General features: G+C 32.8%; 1 protein-coding gene across 5 annotated transcripts in view; it reads left to right on the top strand.

Annotated features, from left to right (window-relative positions):
• The window catches only part of KIDINS220 (kinase D interacting substrate 220), a 150414-nt gene that overhangs the window by 9783 nt on the left and 113170 nt on the right, over positions 1–27461 (top strand). For all 5 annotated transcript variants that reach the window (XM_074288092.1, XM_074288091.1, XM_074288088.1 and 2 more), the window contains 7 exons: positions 9943–10087; positions 14379–14477; positions 15049–15147; positions 18406–18504; positions 19775–19876; positions 22214–22312; positions 24317–24514. In XM_074288092.1, coding sequence (XP_074144193.1) covers positions 9980–10087; positions 14379–14477; positions 15049–15147; positions 18406–18504; positions 19775–19876; positions 22214–22312; positions 24317–24514 — 804 coding nt within the window. In that variant the 5' untranslated portion in view covers positions 9943–9979. The remainder of the gene's footprint in view (positions 1–9942; positions 10088–14378; positions 14478–15048; positions 15148–18405; positions 18505–19774; positions 19877–22213; positions 22313–24316; positions 24515–27461) is intronic.

Raw genomic sequence — 27461 nt, 5'->3', positions numbered from 1 at the left:
TACTTTTAATTTCAGGACTTTAGTTGCCGTCTGCAATGAATTTTGAGCTCAGGAATAGAAAATCTAACAGTTTTCCTTTTCTTTTCCCCTCTATTTGCATTTCATGATGCCATTCAGTTGCCAAGATGGTAGGTTTTTGAATGTTAAGCTTCAAACTAATTTTTATGCTTTCCTCTTTTACCCTCATCAAGAAGTTTCACTTTTTGATATCAGTGTGATATCCTCTGCATATCTGAGATTATTAATATTTCTCCCAGGAACCTTAATTCTAGCTTTTGACTCATTCAGCCTAGAATTTCACTTGATGTTTTCAATCTTAAATTAACCAGTTATTCCATGTTAGATTCTAACTCTTGCTTCTTGGCCTGTGTATAGGTTCCTTAGGAGACAGTAAAGATGCTCTATCTGTTACTCTCACTTCTTTGAGAACATGTCATATTTTATGATTCACATAGTCAAAAGCTTTGGTGTTCTCAATGAAATAAAAGTAGTTCTTTTCTAGAACTCCCTGCTTTTTGAATGTTGGCAATTTGATTTCTAATTCCTCTGCCTTTTCAAAAACAAGACTGATAGTTCTCGGATCACATGTTGCTGAAGCCTTATTTGAGAAATCTTAAACATAACCTTGTTGGCATGTTAAATGAATACAATTGTTCTGTAATTTGAACATTTGAACATTTCCTTCTTTAGGATTGGGACATGAATGAATCTTTCCAATTTAGTGTGCAGTCTTTAGTTTTCCAAATTTGCTGGCATCTTAAGTGTAACCTTTTAATAGCATCATCTTCTTTCTTTCTTTATTTTATTTTTTATTAAAGTTTTTTTTATTTATAAAACATATGTATGGGTAATTTATTCAACATTGACCCTTGCAAAACCTTCTGTTCCAAACTTTTTCCTTCCTTCCCTCCACCACCCCTAGATGGCAAGCAGTCTCATACATGTTAAACATGTTAAAGTATATCTTTTTTTAAAAATGCAAGCAAAAAATAACAAAGAGTGAAAATGCTATGTGTGATCCGCACTCAGTTGTAGGTGTAGGTGACTCTCCTTATTACTGAACAATTAGAACTGATTTGGATCCTCTCATTGTTTTGTTTTGTTTTGTTCAGTTTCCTCATACATTTTTTTCAATTATAACTTTTTATTGACAAAACATATGCATGGATAATTTTTCAACATTGTCCCTTGCACTCACTTCTGTTCCAACTTTTTCCTTCCTTCCCTCCACCACCCCTAGCAGTCTCATACATGTTAAACATGTTAAAGTATATCTTTTTAAAAAAAATTATTAATTTTATAATTATAGGGTTTTTTTGACAGTACATATGCATGGGTAACTTTTTTTTTTTACAACATTATCCCTTGTATTCACTTTTCAAAAATTTCCCCTCCCTCCCTTTACTCCCTCCTCTAGATGACAGGCAATCCCATATATAATAAATGTGTTACCGTATATCCTAGATACAATATATGTATGTAAAACCAAATTTCTTGTTGCACGGTAAGAATTGGATTCTGAAGGTATAAGTAACCTGGGTAGAAAGACAGTAATGCAAACATTTTACACTCCTTTCCCAGTGTTCCTACTCTGGGTGTAGCTGTTTCTGTCCAACGTTGATCAATTGGAACTGAATTGGATTTTCTTTATGTTGAAGATATCCACTTCAATTAGAATATATCTTCATACAATATTGTTGTTGAAGTGTATAGTGATGTCCTGGTTCTGCTCATTTCACTTAGCATCAGATCATGTAAGTCTTTCCAAGCCTCTCTGTATTCATCCTGCTGGTCATTTCTTTCTTTCTTTCTTTCTTTTTTTTTTTTTTTTTTGAATGTTGAAAAGCTATTTTTTTTAAAATTTTATAATTATAACTTTTTTTTTGACAGTACATATGCATGGGTAATTTTTTACAACATTATCCCTTGCATTTACTTCTGTTCAGATTTTTTCCCTTCCTCCCCCAACCCCCTCCCCCAGATGGCAGGCAGTCTTATACATGTTAAATATATTACAATATATTCTAGATACAATATATGTGTGTAGAACCGAATTTCTTGTTGCACAGGAAGAATTGGATTCAGAAGGTAAAAATAACAGTTTACACTCATTTCCCAGTGTTCCTTTTCTGGATGTAGCTGATTCTGTCCATCATTAATCAATTGGAATTGGATTAGCTCTTTTCTATGTTGAAGATATCCATTTCCATCAGAATACATCCTCATACAGTATCATTGTTGAAGTGTATAATGATCTCCTAGTTCTGCTCGTTTCACTTAGCATCAGTTGATGTAAGTCTCTCCAAGCCTCTCTGTATTCCTCCTGTTGGTCATTTCTTACAGAACAATAATATTCCATAACATTCATATACCATAATTTACCTAACTATTCTCCAATTGATGGACATCCATTCATCTTCCAGCGTCTAGCCACTATGAAAAGGGCTGCCACAAACATTTTGGCACATACAGGTCCCTTTCCCTTCTTTAGTATTTCCTTGGGATATAAGCCCAGTAGTAGTATGGCTGGGTCAAAGGGTATGCACATTTTGATAACTTTTTGGGCATAATTCCAGATTGCTCTCCAGAATGGTTGGATTCTTTCACAACTCCACCAACAATGCATCAGTGTCCCAGTTTTCCCACAGCCCCTCCAACATTCATTGTTATTTGTTCCTGTTATCTTAGCCAATCTGACAGGTGTGTAATGATACCTCAGAGTTGTCTTAATTTGCATTTCTCTGATCAATAGTGATTTGGAACACTCTTTCATATGAGTGGAAATAGTTTTAATTTCATCATCTGAAAATTGTCTGTTCATATCCTTTGACCATTTATCAATTGGAGAATGGCTTGATTTCTTATAAATTAAAGTCAATTCTCTGTATATTTTGGAGATGAGGCCTTTATCAGAACTTTTAACTGTAAAAATGTTTTCCCAATTTGTTACTTCTCTTCTAATCTTGTTTGCATTAGTTTTGTTTGTGCAGAAACTTTTTAATTTGGTGTATCAAAATTTTCTATTTTGTGATCAATAATGGTCTCTAGTTCTCCCTTGGACACAAACTCCTTCCTCCTCCCCAAGTGTGAGAGGTAAACCATCCCATGTTCCTCCAATTTATTTATGATTTCGTTCTTTATGCCTAAATCTTGGACCCATTTTGATCTTATCTTAGTATGTGGTGTTAAATGTGGGTCCATGCCTAGTTTCTGCCATACTAATTTCCAGTTTTCCCAGCAGTTTTTGTCAAATAATGAATTCTTATCCCAAAATTTGGGATCTTTGGGTTTGTCAAACACTAGATTGCTATTTTTATTCACTATCTTGCCCTGTGAACCTAACCTATGCCACTGATCAACTAGTCTATTTCTTAGCCAGTACCAAATGGTTTTGGTGACTGTTGCTTTATAATACAGTTCTAGATCAGGTACAGCTAGATCACCTTCACTTAATTTTTTTTTTCATTACTTCCCTTGAAATTCTCGACCTTTTGTTGTTCCATATGAATTCTGTTGTTATTTTTTCTAGGTTATTAAAATAGTTTTTTGGAAGTCTGATTGGTATAGCACTAAATAAATAGATTAGTTTAGAGAGTATTGTCATCTTAATTACATTTGCTCGGCCTATCCAAGAGCACTGAATGTCTTTCCAATTATTTAAATCTGACTTTGTTTTTGTGGCAAGTGTTTTGTACTTTTGCTCATATAATTCCTGACTCTCCTTTGGTAGATATATTCCCAAATATTTTATACTATCGACCGTTATTTTGAATGGAATTTCTCTTTGTATCTCTTGCTGTTGAATTGTGTTGGTAATGTATAAAAATGCTGAGGATTTATGTGGATTTATTTTGTATCCTGCAACTTTGCTAAAATTCTGAATTATTTCTAATAGCTTTTTAGCAGAGTCTTTGGGGTTCTCTAAGTATACCATCATGTCATCTGCAAAAAGTGATAATTTGATTTCCTCATTTCCTACTCTAATTCCTTGAATCTCTTTCTCGGCTCTTATTGCCAAGGCTAGAGTTTCTAGTACTATATTGAAAAGTAATGGTGATAGTGGGCAACCTTGTTTCACTTCTGATCTTACAGGGAAAGGTTCTAGTTTATCGCCATTACATATGATGTTTACTGAAGGTTTTAAATATATGCTCCTTATTATTTTAAGGAATAGTCCATTTATTCCTATACTCTCAAGCGTTTTTAGTAGGAATGGATGTTGGATTTTATCAAATGCTTTTTCTGCATCTATTGAGATGATCATATGGTTTTTATTAATTTGATTATTAATATGGTCAATTATACTAATAGTTTTCCTAATATTAAACCAGCCCTGAATTCCTGGTATAAATCCCACTTGGTCATAGTGTATTATCCTGGGGATGATTTTCTGAAGTCTATTTGCTAATATCTTATTTAAGATTTTAGCATCCATATTCATTAAGGATATTGGTCTATAGTTTTCTTTCTCAGTTTTCGATCTACCTGGTTTAGGTATCAGTACTATGTCTGTGTCATAGAAGGAATTTGGTAGGACTCCTTCAATCCCTATTTTTTCAAATAGTTTATATAGCATTGGAATTAGTTGATCTTTAAATGTTTGGTAGAATTCACATGTAAATCCATCTGGTCCTGGGGACTTTTTCTTAGGAAGTTGGTTAATAGCTTGGTCTATTTCTTTTTCTGAGATGGGACTATTTTAAGCTATCAAATTTATTGGCATAAAGTTGGACAAAGTAACTCCTAATTATTGTTCTGATTTCCTCTTCATTAGTGGAAAGTTCTCCCTTTTTATTTATAAGACAAACAATTTGATTTTCCTCTTTCCATTTTCTAATCAAATTTACCAAAACTTTTATCTATTATGTTAGTTTTTTTCCCCCAGAAAACCAACTCTTAGTTTTATTTATTAATTCAATAGTTTTTTTTTTTAATTTTCAATTTTATAAATCTCTCCTTTTATTTTTAGAATTTCAAGTTTAGTATTTGATTGGTGGTTTTAAAATTTGCTCTTTTTCTAGCTTTTGTAGTTGCAAGCCCAGTTCATTGATCTTCTCTTTCTCAATTTTACATAAGTAAACCTCTAGAGATATAAAATTTTCCCCATTAATACCGCTTTGACTACATCCCACAAATTTTGGTATGTTGTCTCATTATTGTCATTCTCTTGGATGAAATTATTAGTTGTGTCTATAATTTGCTGTTTTACCTATTCATTTTTTTCCCCCTGAGGCTGGGGTTAAGTGACTTGCCCAGGGTCACACAGCTAGGAAGTATTAAGTGTCTGAGACCACATTTGAACTCCTCCTGAATTCAAGGCTGGTGCTCCATCCACTGCGCCACCTAGCTGCTGCCCCCTATTCATTCTTTAGGATGAGATTGTTTAATTTCTAACTACTTTTTGGTCTATTTTCCCCTGGCCTTTTATTGAATGTAATTTTTATTACATCGTGATCTGACAAAAATGCATTTACTATTTCTGTCTTTCTGCATTTGATTTTGAGGTCTTTATGTCCTAATATATCATCAATTTTCGATAGGTTCTATGGGCTGCCAAGAAGAAAGTGTGCTCCTTTCTGTCTCCATTCAGTTTTCTCTAAAAATCTATCATAGCTAATTTTTCTAGTATTCTGTTTACCTCCTTAACTTCTTTCTTATTTATTTTGTAGTTTGTTTGATCTAGTTCTGAGAGAGCAAGTTTGAGATCTCCTACTATCATAGTTTTGCTATCTATTTTTTCTTGCAACTCTCTTAACTTCTCCTTTAGGAATTTAGAGGCTATACCACTTGGTGCATATATGTTTAATATTGATATTGCTTCATATCTATGGTACCCTTTAGCAAAATAGTTTCCTTCCTTATCTCTTTTAATTAGATCAATTTTTGCTTTTGCTTTATCTGAGATCAGGATGGCTAGCCCTGCTTTTTTTACTTCACCTGAAGCATAATAGATTCTGTTCCTCTGTTCCTCTGTATGTATCTCCCTGCTTTAAATGTGTTTCTTGTAAACAATATATTGTGGGATTCTGGCTTTTAATCCAGTCTGCTATCCTCTTCTGCTTTATGGGAGAGTTCACTCCATTCACATTTATGGTTAAAACTACTAAATCTGTATTTCCTGTCTTCTTCTTATCCCCAGATTATGCTTTTCTCTTTCTTTCCCCCTTATCCCCCTCCCCAGTATTAAATTTATGAGCATTTCTTGCCTCACACAGCCCTCTCTCTCTTTATCCTCCCTCCCCCTTAGAGTCCCTCCCTCTTTCTTATACCTTTCCCCTACTATTTCTGATTTCCCTTCTTTTTAGCCTACCCTTTCCCTTTTCCCCTCCCCCTTTTGAATAGGGTAAGAGAAGTTTCTCTGTAAACCAAATATGTCTAATATTGTCTCTTTGAGACAAATTTGATGAGAGTAAGATTCACACAATGTTCATCCCCCTCCTTTTTTTCCCCTCAAATGTAATAGGTCTCTTTGCTTATTCCTGAGATGTAATTTCCCTATTTTTTCTCCACTTTTCCCTTTTTCTGGTTCAATCCCCTTTCCTCCTCTGGTTTCTTTTTATATTATAACAGTAAAACCAAATTATACCCGCACTCTCTATGTATACTCATAGCAGAAATATAGTTCTCAAAAGTTCTTTTCACCTTTTTATGCTTCTCAAGTCCTATATTTGGAGATCATATATTTTTTTTTTTTTTGGTTTAGCTCTGGTCTTTTTCATCAGAAATAAATGAAATTCACCAGTTTCATTGAATGCCCATCATCTTCCCTGGAAGAAAATCCTCAGTTTAGCTGGGTAGTTTATTCTTGGCTGTAATCAAGTTTCTTTGCCTTTCAGAGTATCAGATTCCAGGCCCTTCGAGCCTGTAAGGTGGATTCTGCTAGATCCTAGGTGATCTTTATTGTGGCTCCTTGGTATTTGAATTGTTTTTTTTTCTGGCTGCTTGTAATATTTTTTCTTTGGTGTGATAGTTATGAAATTTAGCTACAATATTCCTTGGGATTTTAATTTTGGGGTCTCTTTCAGGAGGTGTTCAGTGAATTATTTCAGTGGCTATTTTACTTGCTGATTCTATGATATCAGGGCAGTTCACCTTGATGATTTCCTGAAAAAATAGTGTCTAGCTCTTTTTTTCATTATGGTTTTCAGGGAGTCCAATAATCCTTAGATTGTCTCTCCTAGATTTTCCAAGTAGATATTTTACATTTTTTTTCTATTTTTTCTTTTTCTTTTTTTTTGTTTTTGTTTTTGTTTTTGTTTGACTGATTCTTGCTGTATCAAGTCATTCATTTCCACTTGTTCAGTTCTGATTTTTAGTTAATTATTTTTCTTCATTTATTATTATTATTATTTTTACTTCTTTTTGTATTTGTCCAATTGAGTTTTTTTCTTCTTTCTTTTCCTTTCTTTCCCCCCCCTCAGGCTGGGGTTAAGTGACTTGCCCAGGGTCACACAGCTAGGAAGTGTTATGTATCTGAGACCAGATTTGAACTCGGGTCCTCCTGAATTCAAGGCTGGTGCTCTATCCACTGTGCCACCTAGCTGCCCCCAATTGAGTTTTTAAATGAGTTTTGTTCTATGGATTTTTTCCTATTTTACAAATTCTGTTTTTTAAAGAGTTATTTTCTTTTTTCATTTCACAAACTCTGTTTTCCTGGGAGTTATTTACCTTTTTCATTTCACAGATTCTGTTTTTCAGGGAGTTTTTTTTTCTTCATTTTGTCAAATCTATCTTTTAGTGGGTTATATGCCTTTTCCAAACCCTCTTGCATTTTTCCTTCCCCATTTTTCTTCTAGCTCTCTTTTAAGGTCCTTTGCAATTTCTTCTAGGAGAGCCTTGTGTGGTGAGGACCAGGTTATATCCAGGGCTTCGTCTGGAGACAGTCTAGTCTGCTTTTGTCTCCTCAGGGTTTGAAATTTTTTATTCTCTTTCCTCAGAGAAACTATCTATAGTTAGAGTTCTCTTTGCCTTTTAACTCATTTTTTAAAAAAAGTTGGGATCTGCTTTTAGGGCCAGGGAGGTTTGCTAAGCTTCCTTACAAGCTGCATTGAAGCAGCAGTGGCTGCGCTGGGATTGCACTGAGTCACTCCTGGTGCTGAATGGGTTTGGCCAGGTTCTGTGAGAAGCGCTTTTGCATTTGTGTTGTATGTTTTATAACTTCTCTGTGATCTACTGGCTTTCAACCAGGGCAGAGTAGCCAACTTTGTGTAGAGTCCTCCCTGTAGATTCTCTGACCACACCCCACCCCTGGTCTGCACAGAGTGTGCCTGGTCTCCTCCCATGCCTGTACCCAACCAAAACAGACCTTTTCTGCCAATCTTCGAAATTATCTTCTGCTGGTAATTTGTTGCACTCCCAATATTTGTGAATTCTGCCAGGCTAGAACTAATTCAGAGGCTGAATTTGGTAATTAGTTGAGGGTCCTGGGAGAAGAAAAGAAGCCCATGACCAACTGCTCAGTAACTACCCCATTGTGAATATCTGTGATGCTAAGATCTTTATTGTATTGTTCTTTGCCACTTCTTAATCTCCTCTGTTTTTGTTAAGTCCTTACCATTTAATCCTACTAGTGATCCATTGGAGAAGGAAATGGCAAACCACTTCAGTATCTTTGTCAAGAAAATCTCATGGACAATAATACTAAAATGATGAAAGTGATGACATTGGAAGAGGAATCCCTCAGGTTGTAAGGTGCTCTGTATATTACTGGGGAAGAACAGAGGACAACTAGTAGTAGTTTGAGTTCTCATGGAGTGGCTAAATCCAAAGGAAAGTTTAGCCACAAATTTATCAGGTGATATAAGGAAAGATCAAGATTTCCTGGAATACCTGGAATACAAGATCTGCGAACCCAGGTAATCCAAATGTGATCAAACAGGAAATGAGGAGATTACACGTCAGTATCCTGGTTGTCAGTGAACTGACACCCTAAAGGCCAAATCTATATACATGGATGTCACCAGATGGTCAATATAGAATTGAGATATATGGTATACTTTGCAGGCAAAGGTGGAGAGGCTCTAATCAATTAGTTAAAACAAGACCTGGAGCAAATGTGGTTCAGATCATGACTTCTTAATGCAAGATTTCAAGCCTAAATTGAAGAAAGTGAAGAAAATCATCAGACAATATAGTATGACTTAAAGAATATACTTTATGAATATGAAATAGAGATGGCAAATAGATTCAGAGGATTATAAAGTGCCTGAAAAACTATGCAATATATTGTACAGGCAGCAGCAGCAAAAATTATTCCAAAAAAAAAGAAGAGCAAGAAAACAAAAGGCAGACTAATAGAAGCTTTATAAATAACTGTCCAAAAAAAAAAAAAAAGAGTGAAAGGCAAAGGAGAAAGGGAAAGAAATATTCAACTGAATGCAGAATTCCAGAAGTTAGCAAGGAAGGTTTTTTAAAATGAGCAATACAAATATTTATTAAAGTATTCTAAGCCACTATTCTTGAACATGAGTGTGAAGAAATAATGGTTAAAACCCTAAATGTTCCATTTATTCATGGGCCATGTGATAATTATTATGTTAAGATTTGTAAAGTGCTTTACATAGATTCTTATTTCATTTGTAAGAGGATATATGCTCTTGGCTTTTCTTTTAGCATTAAGAGTTTTGATTAACTAGTAACAAAAGACTATGTGATGATGATAAGTGAATATAAGTTCATTTTTAGGATTTATGATGTGGTTAGAAACTGTGGGTTTCTTCTGTGAAGGTCTCAAGATTTGGAAACCTAAAAAGAAATATGAAATTAGTGACTTAATTATAGGATTTCTATTAAAGAAATTGCTTGTTAATATTAAATAAAAATAATTGATCTAAAATGATATGTTGTTTTTAGAAGGTATAGATTTATAGATGAATTTTAATACCCCCCTTTTTTTTTGGTTTCTAGTAGTGATTTTAAATATATTTTATTTTTTAAAAATAGGTACTGAAAGATAGCTAATTGAAGCTTTTCTGTGAAGATGGCAAACCTTTTGAGTGATAGTCTGCTCACTTATGTAGAAGAGGAAAATATTCCTGGCCTAAAAGCATTTCTAGAAAAATGCAAGGATGTGGATGAGAGAAATGAGGTAAGACAAAGAAACAGAATCTTGTAGATGGTTTATTTAATCGAAAATATAAATTCTGCATTTCATTAAAAATATGTTACTCTTTTTATTTTTCAAATAACAACTGTTTTTAAAAAATATATTCTTCTCACTACGCCTCATTCAGGTGACTAAATGAAAAAAAACTGTCCCTCAATATATAACCATATTGTCTGTCAAAACATATTCCCATGGTAGTCATGTCTGAAAATGAATTTCTCTTTCTGCATTTAAAGTTCATTGCTCCTCAATTAGGAATGAAATGATTTGTTTTATATTCATTCTATTGAACTTAGGGTTTATTATTGCTGTGATCAGAATTCGAAAGTCTTTCAGTTCTCCCCTTTCCCCAAAATGTCAGAATTATATAAATTGTCCTTTTGGTTCTGTTTATTGCCTTCTGCTTCAGTTTGCAAGAGCATTCCTAGTTTTTTCCTGAAATGATACATTTCATCATATTCACTACTATCCTATTACATTAATATACTACAATTTGTATAGTCATTCTCCATTAGGAGGATACTACTTTAGTTTCTGATTTTTGGCTATAACAAAAAGAGTGGTAATCTTTTTATACTTACTTACATACATACATACACACACACACACACACACACACACACACACACACACATTATATATATATATTTTTTTTCTTTTGGGGTATAGGCCTAATAGTGACATAACTGTATCAGAGGGAATGCACAATTTGGTAATTTTCTGAGCATAATTCCAAATTGCTTTGCTAAATGATTAGATCAATTCATAGTTCCTCCAACAACGTATTAGTATACTTGTTTTCTGACAGCTTTTCCAACATTTGTCATGTTCTCGTCATTTTTGTCACTGTTATTGGTGTGGAATGAAATCTCAAAAGTTGCTTTAATTTGCATTTCTGCAAATTGTTTGTAATTTAGAACTTGCCAATAATTACTAGGTGCCCCATCTAATTAATAATGTAGGGTAATTTGAGTTATTAGGCAATCTTATTTTGGGTTTTAAAAAAGCAAATGTGAGTATAAAATGGCAAAACCAAAATTCTTGTCTGGAAAACTGTTTCTGAAGATATTTTCAAAGGAGATATTTCCAGAAACCCTTAAAAGCATAAACATATCTGAAATTAGTTGATATCCTTCTAAAGATATTATTTTTTTTTAAAAGGACAGCAATGAATGGAATATATATATATATATATATATATAAAACAAACCAATTTTATCCACTTAGTACTGTAATCTTCATAGCTGATGAAGGACCTTGTATTGAATTAGGATGGATTATTTCTAAAAATCACTTGGGTTTATTTGTTGGTGTCATAAACAGGAGATTTAATATTTGGAGTTTAAATGTTGCCTTTTTCATGTTATTTTTATCTTAGTCCCTAATTTCAGCCTATTTTGCTGTCATATGCTACTCTTTCTGAGTCTTCAGTGGATAGTATTTGAAGTTCATGGACATGACATTAAATGAAAAGCCATCACCAGTCCTTAATTTACTTTCTGGGGAATTGTTTTCCTGTCAGTTTTTAATTTGAGCTGATAGATACTAATGCTACACATTCATGACCTCCTTTGAAAACAAACACATAAGGAAATATAGAATTAGAGTGAGAATGTAGAGACCAGTTTTTCCTTCCTACTCATTTTACTGATTGGGAAACAGCCTCAGAAGATCAACTTGCCTCAAGTTAAATATTTAGAGTTGGGATTTGAAAGGGTTCTTTTGGCCAAAAATCTGATATGTCTCTATATCTATATATATATATTACTACATATCTTTTAGAATTTGAAAGACATAAATTCTTTCAGATAATTTTAGGTGACAGAAATAAAGAACTAGATAGAAAATAAAGCATCACATTATAATACATTATCTAGCTTACTTAAAGGACAAGGTGTGTGTGTGTGTGTGTGTGTGTGTGTGTGTGTGTGTGTGTGTGTGTGTGTGTATGTGTGTGTGAGAGAGAGAGAGAGAGAGAGAGAGAGAGAGAGAGAGAGAGAGAGAGAGAATTTTAACTCAATACTAAATTTAGTTCATCCATGAAAGGGAGGAATGTACTGAAGATAATAATAGGTCTGGGCTTAAAAAGAAATACAAATCCTGTGAAGTGAAGGAAGATGGGAAGGATAGTGCCTTTGGCAAGATAAAAAAAGATACCTTTTAAGATACAGATTAACCTGTATATACCAAGTTTACTTGTAATAACTTGCAAATATGATTTATTCTTCAAAAGTTATGGAGAATAAAAGTACTTCATGGCTAGGACTGAATGGATTTTTATTAGAGAAGGAAGTGGAGTTTTTATATTACAAGTCAGTGATATTCATTTGGATTCCTGGCAAAGGATTCTAGAATGTAAATTCCCACAAGCCATCTCTTTAATAATAGTCTTATCAGGCTAACTTCATTTAATTTAGACAAGGTTCTTAGATTGCTAGATAAGGAGAATGTTCTACAGATTATTTTTCTGAAATGTAACAAAGCACCAAATGGAGATGAAGAGAATTAGACTGATAAATTAGTTGGTTTTAGAGCTGTTTGAATGGTAATTAAAATGTAATGTGGTATGTGACTATGATGGAATACTACTGTGCTATAAGAAATGATAAACAGGTTGTTTTTAGAAAAACATGGAAATGCTTGCATGAAACTAATGAAGAGTGAAATGAACAGAACCAAGACAATGTTGAATATAATAACAGCTATATTGTTTGAAGAATAACTGAATGATTAAGCTATTCTATAAATATTCAGATAAACTAGGTAGGAACCATGAAGGAATATTCTATCTACTTCCAAAGAAAGAACTGATAAATACTTTTACATGTGCATGCAAATATATATTCTCATACATATCAAATGGTGCCTTTTTCTGGTACGTAGTGGGGAGTGAGGGAGGGATACAGCTTTGGAACTTAAAATGGAACAAAAAAGAAAATAAAATTAAATTTTTAAAAAATGTTGTTATTTGACCTAGATATACGAGTGCTTAAACCTATGCCACAAAGAGATCAAAGAAAGAAGAAAAAATCTTATATATACAAAAAAATTAATAGCAGTCTTTTTATGCTGGCAAAAAATTAGAATTTGAAGAAACATTCATTTGAGTAATGGCTGAACAAATTACAGTACATATGTATATATATATATATATATATATACATACATATATATATTTGTAGGTATATATATATGAATGTAATAGAATTCAGTTGTATTATGAAAAATGAGTGAAAGTGAAAAACTTGTACAGAATGAAGTAAGCAGAATAGGAACAACTCTTTAAATTATGATTTAATTATTAAAATGTACAATTTTGAAGTCCTGTATCAACTGATGAAGAAAGAGGAATTGAGCAGAACCAGGAGACCAGTTTATAAGAACAACACTAAAAATAAACAGCTTTGAAAAGCCATAAGAACTCTGATAATAACAACAATCATGATGGTGAAACATATTCCTATCATCTGACACAGAGATGTGATGTACTTAGGATGCAGAAGGAGACATTTTTTAGATAAAACCATTGAAGGAATTTGTTTTGTTTGTCCATACATATTTGTTACAAGGAAGTTCTTTTTATTTTTTTTTCTCTTCTAATGGGATAGAGGATTGAAGGGAGAGAAAATGGATTGAAATTATTAATAAAATGTAATTTTTTTGGACAGAGATCTTTTGAGTGCCACAATTATCTGTCTTCAGCACTCATTCAAAATTTAAACAAATGACTTCGTTTAAGTCATAGATGTTGTACCTGTAAGTTTTCAGGGGACTTAAAGATAAAACTAATCTATTGCTCATGAAATGATAACTAGAATGATGAACTAAATTTAATAAAATAAAATAAAATGGGAAACATAATTGTTGGGCTCAGAATACCACTTGAATAAATACAGGATAGGTAAAGCAAAGCTAAGTAACAATTCATGTGAAATAGGTCTGAGGGTTTTGAAGCAGGTTTACTTTGTTGTAAGGAATTAACTAAAAATTAGAGTGATATATTTTTCAACTATAGCAACTATGAAAGGCCAGCTGTCCCAAGTCATGGAAGGATTGCAGTGTACCTTAGTAGAGGGAATAGCTATATCAAGAAATCAAAGTTACTGAAATATTAAAAGTTTTAAATAATATTTCTAAATCAAGTTCTAATATCCAGACAGCTAGAATTTTATTCTTGCTTTCATGAAAATCCTGTATTTCTGTTGTATTTGATCTGACATTTTAATAAATGCATGGGTTTCTTGACAAACCATGTATTTTTCTTTTATTCCAGTGTGGCCAGACTCCATTGATGGTAGCTGCTGAAAATGGCAATCTTGAGATAGTAAAAGAACTACTTAAGAATGGAGCTAATTGCAATCTGGAAGATGTGGTATGCATGAAAAACAATTCAAATCCTCTCTATTATTTCTTGCTAAATAGAATCCCAACAACTTCATATTTAAATTTTTGACATTTTATTTTCACTCACACAAATTAAATGTCAGTTATAGTTTTTTGTTCAAACCTTTTTTTGAATTTACACATATGAAAAGGAATTATAGTAGAAAGTTTATCTCCTTTGTTTTAAACTGTCTGACAATTGTTTTTGTTTCATTGTCTAAAATCTATAGCTTCTCTTTAGTTTAGTAGATGGTGAATCATTTTCTTCAGCATCATTACATAGTCTTTAACTTTTAGTTATAGTAAATGATTACTTAAATTAATATTCTATTAAGTATTTAGTGAAATGGCAGAACAAGCAGTTATGAAATAATTTAAAAATTATTATTAGCTGAATAATATTAGGATATAGATACAGATAAATCTGTATAAGCAGAGAATTTACATTTCAGTGCTAATAACTATTTCAGTGTCCACTTCATTTTGTCTGTGGTTTAAATATTTTTTTCAAATTTTGAATTGTTTGTTATTTTTGAAATGATAAAATGTGTGTTTTTAAGGATAACTGGACAGCCCTTATATCAGCAGCAAAAGAAGGTCACCTAGCTATTGTGAAGGAGCTGCTTAAATGCAATGTTAATTTGGAACATAAAGATATGGTATGTATATTTCCTAATATTTTGCTAATTACATACATTTTAGAGGTATAGATTCTTTTATACCACTTTTCCTTCAGTCTTTGGTGTCTTAGGTAACCCATACACAGTGTGATCCATTTACTAACGTCAAATTATGAGATCTTTGAAATGCTATAGTAGTATAGTTTTGGCACCAGATAACATTAAATATTAGATGTGAAAGAAGACCAAGCCCAAGGGACATATTTTAACCATTATTGTTACTATGTCATACAACTGGGTCCCAAAGGAGTGGTAGCTATTAATAATTAAACTAAAAAAAGGTAATAGGAATCTGTCCTTCAACTTTAGACCCATATCCCTGGATAATGTTTATTCCTCCATCCTGTCCAAAGGATTTCTCAGTCAAGTATGAGAAATAACCACATCAATGGAAATCAAAAGGCCTTCATGCTTATCAACAGCAACAGTGAACATAATTTCCTATTGTAGTCTGTCCTTGAGGAAGCCAAGAATGAAAAGAAAGTGTTTGAGGTAGCCTGGCTGGAAAACATGAAATTGCACTGCCACGGGGCAGGATTAAAGAGACTCTGTATCTGTCCATGTTGTGCATTTTAACATACACGATCAGGGGACTTCAATAATAAGAGGAAAATGCCTGTTCTTGTCTTGCAAGCCTTTGAGGTTCTTTGTACACATTATGCCATGGGAATAGTAAGTAACCAACATGGCCACAGACTTAGAACTTATAAATAAGTCTAAATTGGCTTTTTGGCAGAAAACTTTAATCTTTTCCCCTCATCTCATTCCACCTTAAGAATTAACTGGTCCTCAAGAATTCCCTTAAACTTTTAGAAAGAACAATTTTTAAAAACAATTACAAGAGATGATTATAACTTCCTTCCAGAGCCATTATTGAGGCTGCCATCTCTGCCCTATGAAACAGAGTGGATAAATCTGCTCTCACCTATTGTGGCAGCAGCCATGTGGCTCATGGAATGAAGGCTTCTGCCATCAGCTGTCTGAGTTGATTGTTCCCACCATTCTCTTAGCAACATAGTGAGGAGCAGAATCAAACGTGACCCTCAGCCAGAAGATCTGGCTATTTATTTAAATGGCTTCCTGGAAGGAGAATTTGGAAATGGGACCACAGTAGCATATAAATCTTGGCTGTGGATAGCCTCTTGATGATTATCACCTAAGATTTCAACTGAGCGGAGAATAAATCATGGTGTCCATGTTCCGTGGCTGAATGCTAGTCTGTTAGCCCTGAACGAGTGGAGAAGAACTTGAAGTAGTGCTGAGGTATCATTTTAAGTAGTAGTTATTCTTCAAACCTGACTAGGGTAAAGTATAATTATCTTAATGGTGGTTTCAAAAGTTTTTTACGGGACTCATGAGGCAACTCCTAATTCACTGACTGGTTTGGTTATTCACAAAGTGAAACTGATCTGTGTCACTTTAAATGGAAATAGGATACTTGTTTATGTGGGGCATCAAAGGAAACACTTCCATCCTACCTCTGTCACTGTGCTTCTCAACTGACATAGGTATTATGTGATGACACAAGGCTTTTTTAAACAGACTAATTAATGCTGTTAAAAGTGCCAGGAAAAATAATACAAATTGATATTTGGGTAAATTCAACACTACCAGGACCTAGAGAGAAGTTAACGTTGAATTTCTTAATCTTAGATAATTATCACAGATGTTACCATATCCTTTGAAAAAAAGTTACGCTGTTTTTCAGTTAGCCAGAGATAACTGAATTGAGAAATATTAGGTAGTTTGCCAGCTTCTGAGCTAGGAAGGCTACAAGATATTGCTGCATTATAGGGAAAGGGCCTTGGGAGTTTGAGATTCATATTATATTCTCTAAATTAAAGCTCAGTATGAGATATGCTAGCCTGATGAAGTTGATGGTTTGGAACTCTTACCAGACGGAGCAGGGTCATCTACATAAAGCATATAATCAGAGTTAAGCAGTATGCAGAAGGAACTGTTGAGACAAATATAGTAAAAAGTGACTGTGCTTCCTTATTAATTTCTAACTAGTATTCTATCAATTTCCCTTGTAATCTGTTTAATGACTAATGTTCATATTTTTGGATTATATTCTTACTCTGTTATTAAGTATTTGAATATTTATTGAAATGCCTGTAAGTCTGTTCACTTAGCCATTAGTATATATAAACCATAAAGATTTGCTTTTTGTTATTTTATAGATGAGGAAACTGAAACTCTGGGAATTGAAATGATTTGATCAGGATCATACAGTTAAGAAATACTATGTTATGATTTGAATCCAGGCCTTTGAGATCTAGGGCTTTTTTCATGACAGTCTGCTCTTTCTTCACAGTCTTAAATATCAGTGTCATTCAGTAATACTGAGTAACAGGAGTTTTTGTATCCATGATAGCAGCTTATAGACCCTTAATAAATAAATGTATGAATTTAATCTCCTAGCTAGTAGAATCTCTTTTTTGGCTATGTCAGTAAATTGTTTTATGTAATATAACATAGCTTCTGGACAGCTGGGTGGTGCAGTAGATAGAGCACTGGCCCTGGAGTTAGGAAGATCTGAGTTCAAGTATGACCTCAGGTACTTGAGACTTACCAGCTGTGTGACTGGATAAATTACTTAACTCCAATTGCCTTAAGGACTTCCCCTGCCCCCCAAAATGGCATAACTTCTCAGGAAAGGATCTATAGCACTACCAGTAATGCATCTGGACAGCTGGCAAGTACTTGTTGAAAAGAAACAACTGCCAATCCAGAAAGCCTTCTTTTTTCTGTTGCAAGAGGAGTGCTACTATAAGCTACTATAAGTAGCACTATAAGGAACTAAAATAAAGAAAGGCAGTGCGATATAATGGAAAGCATGCTAGATTTTGTGAGTCAAGATACTTGGGTTCAAATCAGAGTTGTACTTTTTATGATATCGCTATGTTTAGTTTTCTCATCTATTAAAAAAATTATTGAATTGGTTTTTGAAATTCTATTATCTGTAAAACTCAAGGGTGATTATAATCCTGTCAGGAGACCTGATTCTTGTTCCCTATATTATTGCTGCTTTTGTGATGACCTGAGAAAAATAAATTTCATTTCTACATAGTGTTACATCTGCTCTTTACTCTCCCACCCCTTCTAACTATGATTTTGTTAGGATTATTGGTGGTTAAAACATGTAAGTAATTTTGTATCATGTGCTAAGGGCTCGTGATAAATATTTCAACTGGAAAAAATAGAGGTTTTTATAATTTTCTTTGTTTTCTTTAGGGAGGATGGACAGCTCTAATGTGGGCATGTTATAAAGGCCATACAGAAGTAGTAGACTTGCTCCTTTCAAAAGGTGCCAATCCAAATGTCACTGGACTGGTAAGCTTCCATTAAAAATCATCTGTAAAAGTAAACAGTTATTTTTCTCTGTAGTACTAGAAATTGATTAGAGTTTATCATTTCTGTTTATTACATAAAAATAAATGTTGATAAAATAGTTGTTTCATATAAAAAATTTCATCACAGTTGTAAAATAGACTGCAAAAAATTAACAGTGAGAACACTAAGGAAAATTTCTTTTTTCCTGATTATTTACTCCTGATTATTTTTAGCAGTTATCTTAAGATTCTGATGTTATTTGTATGAAACCAAAAAAGAAAAATGCTAATATTTTAAATAGTAAGTGATTTCAACAGGCATGGTAACATATACCTCTAATCTCTGCTACTAAGAATGCTGAATTTGATGGATTGCTTGAATTTAGGAGTTCTGAGCTGCATTTGAGCTAAAGACTCTTGGGTGTCCAAACTAAATCTGGTACCACTATAATAAGCCCTTTAGGAACAGGTTACCGCCAGACTTCCTTATGTGGGACAAACCAGTCTATGTTAGAACTAAAGCAGGACGAACTTCTGTGCTCGTGAGTAGTGGGATTGGGTCCATGAATAGCCTGGGTAAAATAGGAAACTCATTTCCTCCTTACCTTCCCAAAAGAAAGTCGTTTTTAGAATTTTAATTAATTAAAAATTTTATTTTGCTTATTTATAATTTTTTTCTTTGGCTGAGGCAATTGGAGTTAAGTGACTTGCCCAGAGTCATACACTAGGAAGTGTTAAGTGTCTGAGGCCAAATTTGAACTCAGGTCCTCTTGACTTCAAGACTGGTGCTCTATCCACTGCCCTACTTAGCTGTCCCTTTAATTAATTTTTAAATCCCCTAATTATAATAAGAAATGAATTCCATCTGTTTTAAGCATTTAGAAATACTCATAAATTCTAGATACCATGTCAGATTTTGATGTAATTTAGAATTTCTATACTATAAGTTATTTTATATTTTTGTTACATATCTGCTGAACTAGTTACTTAAATGAAATATATTTTATAACAAAATTCTTCAAGGCTAATCGTGTCTTTTAATACTTTTATTAACAATTCAGATTAGTCTTCAGTATAGAGGAGTGTGTTTGTGGGAGAGGATATACAATATATACATCTAACTTTTGCTTTTTCAGCATTTGGGTATTGATAACTTCTTACTAATTACATATTTGCTAAATATAAATGTAAGACCATTAATGTACAATATATGTAACCTGAGAAGATGACTTTTTATGTCCCAAATTTTCTTTATAATTTCAATATTTCAGCAATATAATGTGTATCCAATCATTTGGGCTGCTGGGCGAGGCCATGCAGATATTGTATATCTGTTACTGAAAAATGGAGCTAAAGTCAATTGCACTGATAAGGTAGGTTTATTTAAAGGCCATTTCTAATCAATTTAGAGTGTATGTTATGCGTCTTTTGGATTTTTGGATTTATGCAAGGAGGATAGCCTGCACAGGAACAGTCTTTGCTAGAGAAATTTCATTTGTAATACTAATAAGTTTCTGATTGACAGCTCTGAAGAAATCATTTAATGAAAAAAATTGGTAGAACACAATACCACCTTACAGAGCATGGTGGGATCTTATATTGTCTTTGTCTTTCAGTCAGTTGTTTGATTGTTAAAAAATATTATTGCTATAAAATATTACTTGAAAAAGATTATCCCTCTCATGTCTTTAATAAGTGTTCTTGATGTATATGTAGCTAATTCTTAAAAAAATTTTTTTTGACATATTAGCAAGTAGGTATATGTTTTGGAAGCTACTAAAACTTTCATTATCTTTTGGTAATAATACTTTGCAATACTCTCAGGCCTTTAATAAACTCTCTCAGATACCTTGAATATCAGTCCTTAATGTCTCCATTTTGTCCTTATTTTGATGTGAGATGTAGGTCTATGCCGAGTTTCTGACATATTATTTTCCAGTTTACCCAGCATTTTTTGTCAAATAGTTCTTATTCCTGAAGTTGGGGTATGGAGATTTATGAAATACTAGATAACTTTAGAACCTTAATTATTGTGTTGTGTATATCTAATCTATTCTATTGATCCACCACTCTTATTTCTTAGCCAGTGTCAAGTGGTTTTGATTATTGCTGCTTTATAATATAGTTGTAGGTCTGGTACTGCTAGGCCATCATCTTTTGTATTTTTTTTTTCATTAATTCCCTTGGTATTCTTGACCTTTTGTTCTTCTAAATAAATTTTGTTGAAATATTTTAAGAAAATTAATTTGGTAGCTTGGCATATAGTGGATTGGAGAGAGTTAAAAAATAAAGGTTAAAACAACAATTTAGAAAGTCAGTATAATAGACCAGCTGTGAAATGATGTGCTCATGACCAGGAATGTAAGATTTAGTGTCTTCAAGACTTAATGAAATAATTTAATCTACCAGTTCTACAAATGAGAAAGGTAAGGCTCAAGGAAGGTGGAGAATTTCCTCAAGATCCTATTGTGTTAAAAAAGGGTAAATGTCAGAGTCCATTTTCCACTATTGCTTTTCTGACTCCAAAACCAATATTGTTATTCCCCTCATCATATTTTATTCTTCTAGATTGGTGGCAGTAGAAACAAAAATGAAGGAAATCAGGTTAAAATTATCTGGCCTCCTTGACCATTTGTACAGGAGAGTGAAAATTCAAAGATAATTCTGAAATTTTTGAGTTTGGGTAATTGAGAGAATTATGTTATTGCAAGTCCTAGGGAACATCTGAAGGGAAAGCTGGTTTTGAGGAAAAGTCGATAAATACACATTGAGCTTGAGGAAATGATAGGATATTTTTATAAATATATATATAGTAACATAGAAGTGATAGTTGAATTTGTCTTCTTGAGTTTCTATATTTTCTAGAAACACTGTACCCAGAGTATGTAGAAGGCCTTGAATGAGTGAAGAACAAAGCTACTTTCCAACCCTCCATTCTTGAGTGGACATAACTTGTTTGCATTCTTGCACTCCTATCTGGATTCCCTGTGTGTACTTGGATGTTGAACCAGCTACAAAGACAGGCATTAGACAGTATGCACCAGGAAATTGAGCAGCACCTGGTACCTGTAGATAAGTAGACAATCCTGTCTTCATAGTCTAGCATTGCCCAAGGGAATAGAATGCTGCTTTTGCCATTGCTACTCTTTTCCCTCTGGAGGGGATTAATCCTTTCTTCACCTCTACTGCTCTTTTCCTCTTCTTATGCTGTACTCCTTCAGTAAGGAAGCCACTCTCATACTCTTCATAATCAGAGGAAAAGAACTGAATTAAAAGATGGAAATATTGAGGTTTTTGTAAATGAGGTAAATGGGATGATGGAAGAACTTTTACTATATACTCCTGATTCTCCCAATAGAGCAGAAAAGGCAAGTTTATCTGCTGAAAATGAGGACAGCAGAGATGGGGTTGGAGGCTTGAGGAATATGAAAAAAAATTGGAATTACAGTGGATAAAAAGATGTGGAATAAATAAAGAATGAACAAAAGATTTACAAAATTTTATAAAGGACCTAGTTGAAGTATGAATTTGTATAATTAAAGTGATGAATGAAATTCTAGGATCAACATGAATAACTAGTGTAATGAGTTATATAAATCATTTAAAAATTGATTTTAATCAAATTGAATGTGGATTTTTTTTCTGACACATACTTAATATATACATTAATATAAATGTTATGTTAATAACATTTTAAATTTGTCTTACAGTATGGAACTACCCCCTTAGTTTGGGCTGCACGGAAAGGTCATTTGGAATGTGTTAAGCATTTATTGCATATGGGAGCAGATGTTGATCAGGAAGGAGCTGTAAGTGTACATTTTTGTGCATTTGTGTGTATGCATGTACTTGTATTAAAACTGTAAGAGCCAGAGAATTGCATCTTTTTATTTATCCAGGGGAAAAGTTGATTAAAATTTAGGCATTGAAAAATAAATATCTCTATATACATACATACATACATACATATATATAAAAAGTTGTTTTCCACATTTAGATGGAGTCAATATGGAAAAATTTTTTCTTTGAAAGTAGTTACATAGTAGATTGCTTATATATTGTGTTTTACATTTTTGCATTTAGATTTAATGTTAACATAAATATTTTTGTGGGCTAATGTTAATTTTAGTAATTTAAAGTCAAGCAGAAAAATAAATTAATTTCAAATTCAGAATTTAAAGATTGTGTCTAATATATATGTACATATTATTTATACTACATTAAAAGACTGTCAAACATTTTAAAATAAATATTATTTTTATACTTGTTAGTATGTACCTTATATTGCCTTTTGAGCAAGCAGAAAAACAGTTTGGAATCACAGGTGAAACTTTTCAGTTTTTATATTGTTAAGCATATCAACTTATATCTTATGATCATCTATTAGTGACAAATACTGTGCTATATAGTTCTTTGAGATACTGAAGAGGAACTTAAGATAATTTTTCCTTGAAGAGTTTTAATTGGGGCTTATGCTTTATGAATGGTATAAGATGGCATATAAGGAAATGTGAAAAATGTATTATTTGTATAGATATAGTGCTATAGGAATTTATAGAAGATATGACTCCTTTTTTATTTCTACAAGATTATAGTAAGGATTCTTCTTGAGACCAACATTTATCAGACATTTAGTATTTTTATGTTACTCTCTTGGTATCTGACATTCATAATTGATAAAGTTGACTTTATTGGATGAATAAGTGCATAAATATTGAAAATATTCTGTGGTTACTAACCATTGAAGTGGAAGTCAGAAGGTAGTATGATTTTTTTAAAAATTGAAGCTCATTATAGACATTATGGAATTTGTTGATTACACTTGGGAGTTCATATTCTATATTTCTCATTTGGTTCTTGAAACTTAAAATTTGGATAATTATATGAACAATTCATTTTTATATACTTTATAAGTTTATAAAGTGCTTTGTGTATGACTCTATAAGATAGAATCTAAAGAATCATAGAATTTAGACCTGAGTTCAGATTTAATCTTGAGAGAAGGAATGACTTTTCTTAAGGTCATATTGGTAGTCCAAAGTGATCCCAAATCCTAATATGGAAATTGTGTAACCTTAGGGAGAGAAATTAAAAATCTCTACAGGGAGTGTTTCTATTTCTTTCTTTTTTTTTTTAATAGTTAAAACTTAAGAGAAAGTGAATTCCTTGTAGAAAGATAGGTGTTTGGGAATGACAGTCACTCTTTTTTAGAGTACACAACAGTGAATTTTCATTACCTAAAGGAGAGTTCCATTTCAGAAAAAGGAGAGTTGCTGATATAGATTGGCTAATAAAGTTTTTAAATAAACACAAAATGTATTACATTTCTTGATATTAGTTTATACCTGTTACCAAATTGATATCCTTTTCTTAACATATTTTATTAAAAAAAAACATTATGGTAGTAATTGGAAATCAGTAATTTTTTTTTAGAGTGTCGCATCTTGATTTATGTATGTTAGATGTTGATATAATAAGATAAACAGTTTTCATTATTGTTTAAAATTTGATTGTATTATCAGGGAGTAAATTGTTTTATTATATATTAAATCTTGAAACATATCAGTATGAAGAGGTAATAAACCCACTAATGAATCTTATAAAATGAGAATTTTATTTGTCATTAGTAGATAGAGTGTTATGTTGGCATCAATGAGATTACAAAGGCATTAAAATATCATTAGTATTTCTTTAAAGTATCATTTCTTTGACCATTTTAATACTAAAGGACTTTTATCAAGTTTATCATATTTTTGAGAATGACAATCTTAGAAATATGTGTATGTACTAATAATTTTTTTTCTTGATCAAAGAATTCAATGACTGCCCTTATTGTGGCAGTGAAGGGTGGCTACACTCAGTCAGTAAAGGAAATTTTGAAAAGGAACCCAAATGTGAATTTAACAGATAAAGATGGAAATACAGCTTTGATGATTGCGTCAAAAGAGGGACACATTGAAATTGTGCAGGATTTACTTGATGCTGGAACATATGTGAATATTCCTGATAGGGTAAGTTATGTATTTAGTTCATGAAAATGAATCTTCTTGATTTTAAAACAAGTTACTACCAAGATACCACTTTTTAAATGCAGTGTTTATAGTCATTTAAAAATACATTTTGAAATTGACGTCATTAAAACAATTTATGCCAAAATTTTGTGGTTTTGTAAATTTAAAGACCTCATATAATATTAGTATGTCATTATTCTTCCTTTTCTTGCTCATTTCACATTACTGAAACATCAACAATTTAATATTACTTTTAACCTAATAGTTTAGTTTAATTGCCCTAAGTAGTATTTTATACATTAAAAGTATATTTAAAAGACTAGTCTGTAAAAGGTTAGAATACAAGTAGCATAAAAACAAAATCTCACTTTTTTCAAGTTTAATAAATATTTTCCACTTATGGGTTCCTGGTTAGAATAATTGCTTTCAATTCAACTATCAGTTTTATCAATACCTTGTATTCCACACTTATAGATGTATATTTCCTTTCTTTTTTGGGGGAGAGGCAATTTTGAGTTTTTATTTTTAAAATGAGATTTATTATGTCATCATGGAGTGCCCAGGTAGGAGGGGGATGCTGGTAATCCAAAGGCTCCTGCCCATATCAAGTACACAGTTCTTTCTCTATTAGCTTTCTGTTTCCTTTGAACACTGAAGTAACTGGGGGGCAAGTCTCCTGCCATATCACTCTATGAAGGAGAATGGGCCTTTATTCTTGAACCTTCAGGATTTTAGAAACCTCTCCTACCCTTCTAATCTTTAGATATTTACTGACCCAAACCTGATAGTTTTTCCTAATTTAATTATTTTTTTCCCCTGGTATTGGAGAGAGAAAATGCCACCAGCCAACTTTTTTCAACTAAGGATTTTGACTTGTTACTTGCCCCATCTCCCCAATCTCCCCATGTTCTCTGATTTCAATGTTGTCAACTTCTGAGATTAAAAACCCTCTTCTGATCCCTTCTTGCTTTTTTCATCTCCTTCCATTCTGAGTTTTTATTTTCTGTCTTCAGCCTTTGTCCTCCTAACCTTCCCTTCCATTGTGTGTATCCTCTGTAATGCTGGTATTATCTTTTAAAAGGTCACCTTCATCTTAGATTTTCATATTTTTCTCATCTTCTAGCATTGAAGAAAATTTGGGTGTCTCAGTAAATCTTTCTACTATAATATAGGACATTCCTTTTTTAAGTACCTGACACTTTGGGCTAGGAGAAAAAACAGTTATACTTTTTCCTCATTGCCACTTCCATACCATGCATTTATACTGCCATTCAGCACCTCTTCTTACTTTTAAGGTTCACTACCTCTGCTTCTGACATCAAGTAAAGATTCTTGTTGAAGTCTTTTAACTTCCAGATCTTCTCTTGTCTCAAGGAATTTCTCAGCCTCAGGCTCTGGTTTATACTTTTCTATCCAAATCTTACCCTCTTTCTGAAGGATTTCAGTATACATATTATTCATGTTACCTTAAACACCATTCCTATGACTTAGATATTCTCTCTACCTCAGTCACCCACAGAAATAGTCACATTTTGGATCTTACTATCATTTATTATGAAGTTTCATATGTGATCTTGGATTCTGAAATCCTTTTATTTATCCACAACTTTTCTACTGCCACCTCATCCAAGCCCTTTAATTTTTTCTCTTCTCTTAATCTAGCATCCTTCTGGTCCAACCTTCTTTCTCATGCTTTGTTTCTCATTGTTGATCATTTCAGTTGACATTTTTACTTCCCCCAGAATGCCACATTCATTTATTTTTGCCAATGAAAACTACTCTGGGCTATCTATATCATTCTCTTTTCTCTGTTTCTCCTAATAGTGTGTCCTGAAGCTTGTAGCCTCCTTTATTTAAAATTCTTGAAATAAAATAAAGAGGATTACAAAAGATACTAATTTTGTTGAAATAGAGTTAGCAAAACATTTTTTAAAAATTTCTTAAGTTTATGGACCCTGGATTAAGAACTGTACTGTGCTGTTGAACATTGCTGGAAAAAGTCTTGTAATTAGATCTATTGTAAATTTGTGTTATCTTATTTCACCTGGGTCCTTATTGCTTCATGGCAATCTTATAATTTTTTTCCTGATTGATTCCTTGTCACATACTCTACAATAGTTGTTATAAGCTTTCTCTTTTGTCCGCAGGCCCCCTATATTACCTCTACCTTCTCCCATTTATAATCTCTGTTCTCAGGAGTCTGGGATATTTGATATGTTAAGTGTCTTGAACTCAGTTAATATATGTCCAAAGCAGGATTGGAACCTTGGTTTTCCTGACTCTGAAACAGGTCCTTATCTACTATGCTGTGTTGTCCTTCTCTGCCCTTAGAATCTAGAAAACCAAGTTTATTAGAATTATACATAAGTAAGATTAAGTAGATTTTGTGTAAACAATTTAAATAAGAGCTCCTATGAATAAGGTGCATGAGGTTTAGCATGTAGACTTTGTGACTCCTTTTGACCACTTTTGGCTCATTTGGTTGCTTTGTTTCCTAGATCTTGATAGTTCAGGACAGGTGAAGTTGTCATATTGAGGTCTAGATAGGTGACATCATTTTGAATTTAGTACATATGAGCTTATCATAAGGAAGTTTTTATTTCTGTTCTCTTCTATGTATTATATAACAAATTGTTATAAAGACAAAGGCCAACTGACCCTTTTGGCCAGGTTTCATTTGGCATTAAGCTCTATTTATCAATATGGTTTTGCATGAGATCTCAACGGATATTCTTCCAGCATTGAGTTAACATTTTCCTGAAATCACTGTTGTACAGATTCATGCAGAACTCATTGATAAATCAGCAAATTAATTGGTTATTTATTAATCAGAACAGTTTTCATTATGGGATCTCTTTGTTACAAATACTTATTTCTATTCTTTTAGAGGGTATTTATTCTTTTCTTAGTGCTGGGATAGTTGCAAGAACCAAGTTAATGATCAGAA

The sequence above is a fragment of the Sminthopsis crassicaudata genome, chromosome 2, assembly GCF_048593235.1.
Source record: "Sminthopsis crassicaudata isolate SCR6 chromosome 2, ASM4859323v1, whole genome shotgun sequence".
NCBI classification, from domain to species: Eukaryota; Metazoa; Chordata; class Mammalia; order Dasyuromorphia; family Dasyuridae; genus Sminthopsis; species Sminthopsis crassicaudata.
The sequence above is the reverse complement of the archived record's forward strand: the minus strand, read 5'-3'. Positions and strand labels throughout refer to the sequence as shown.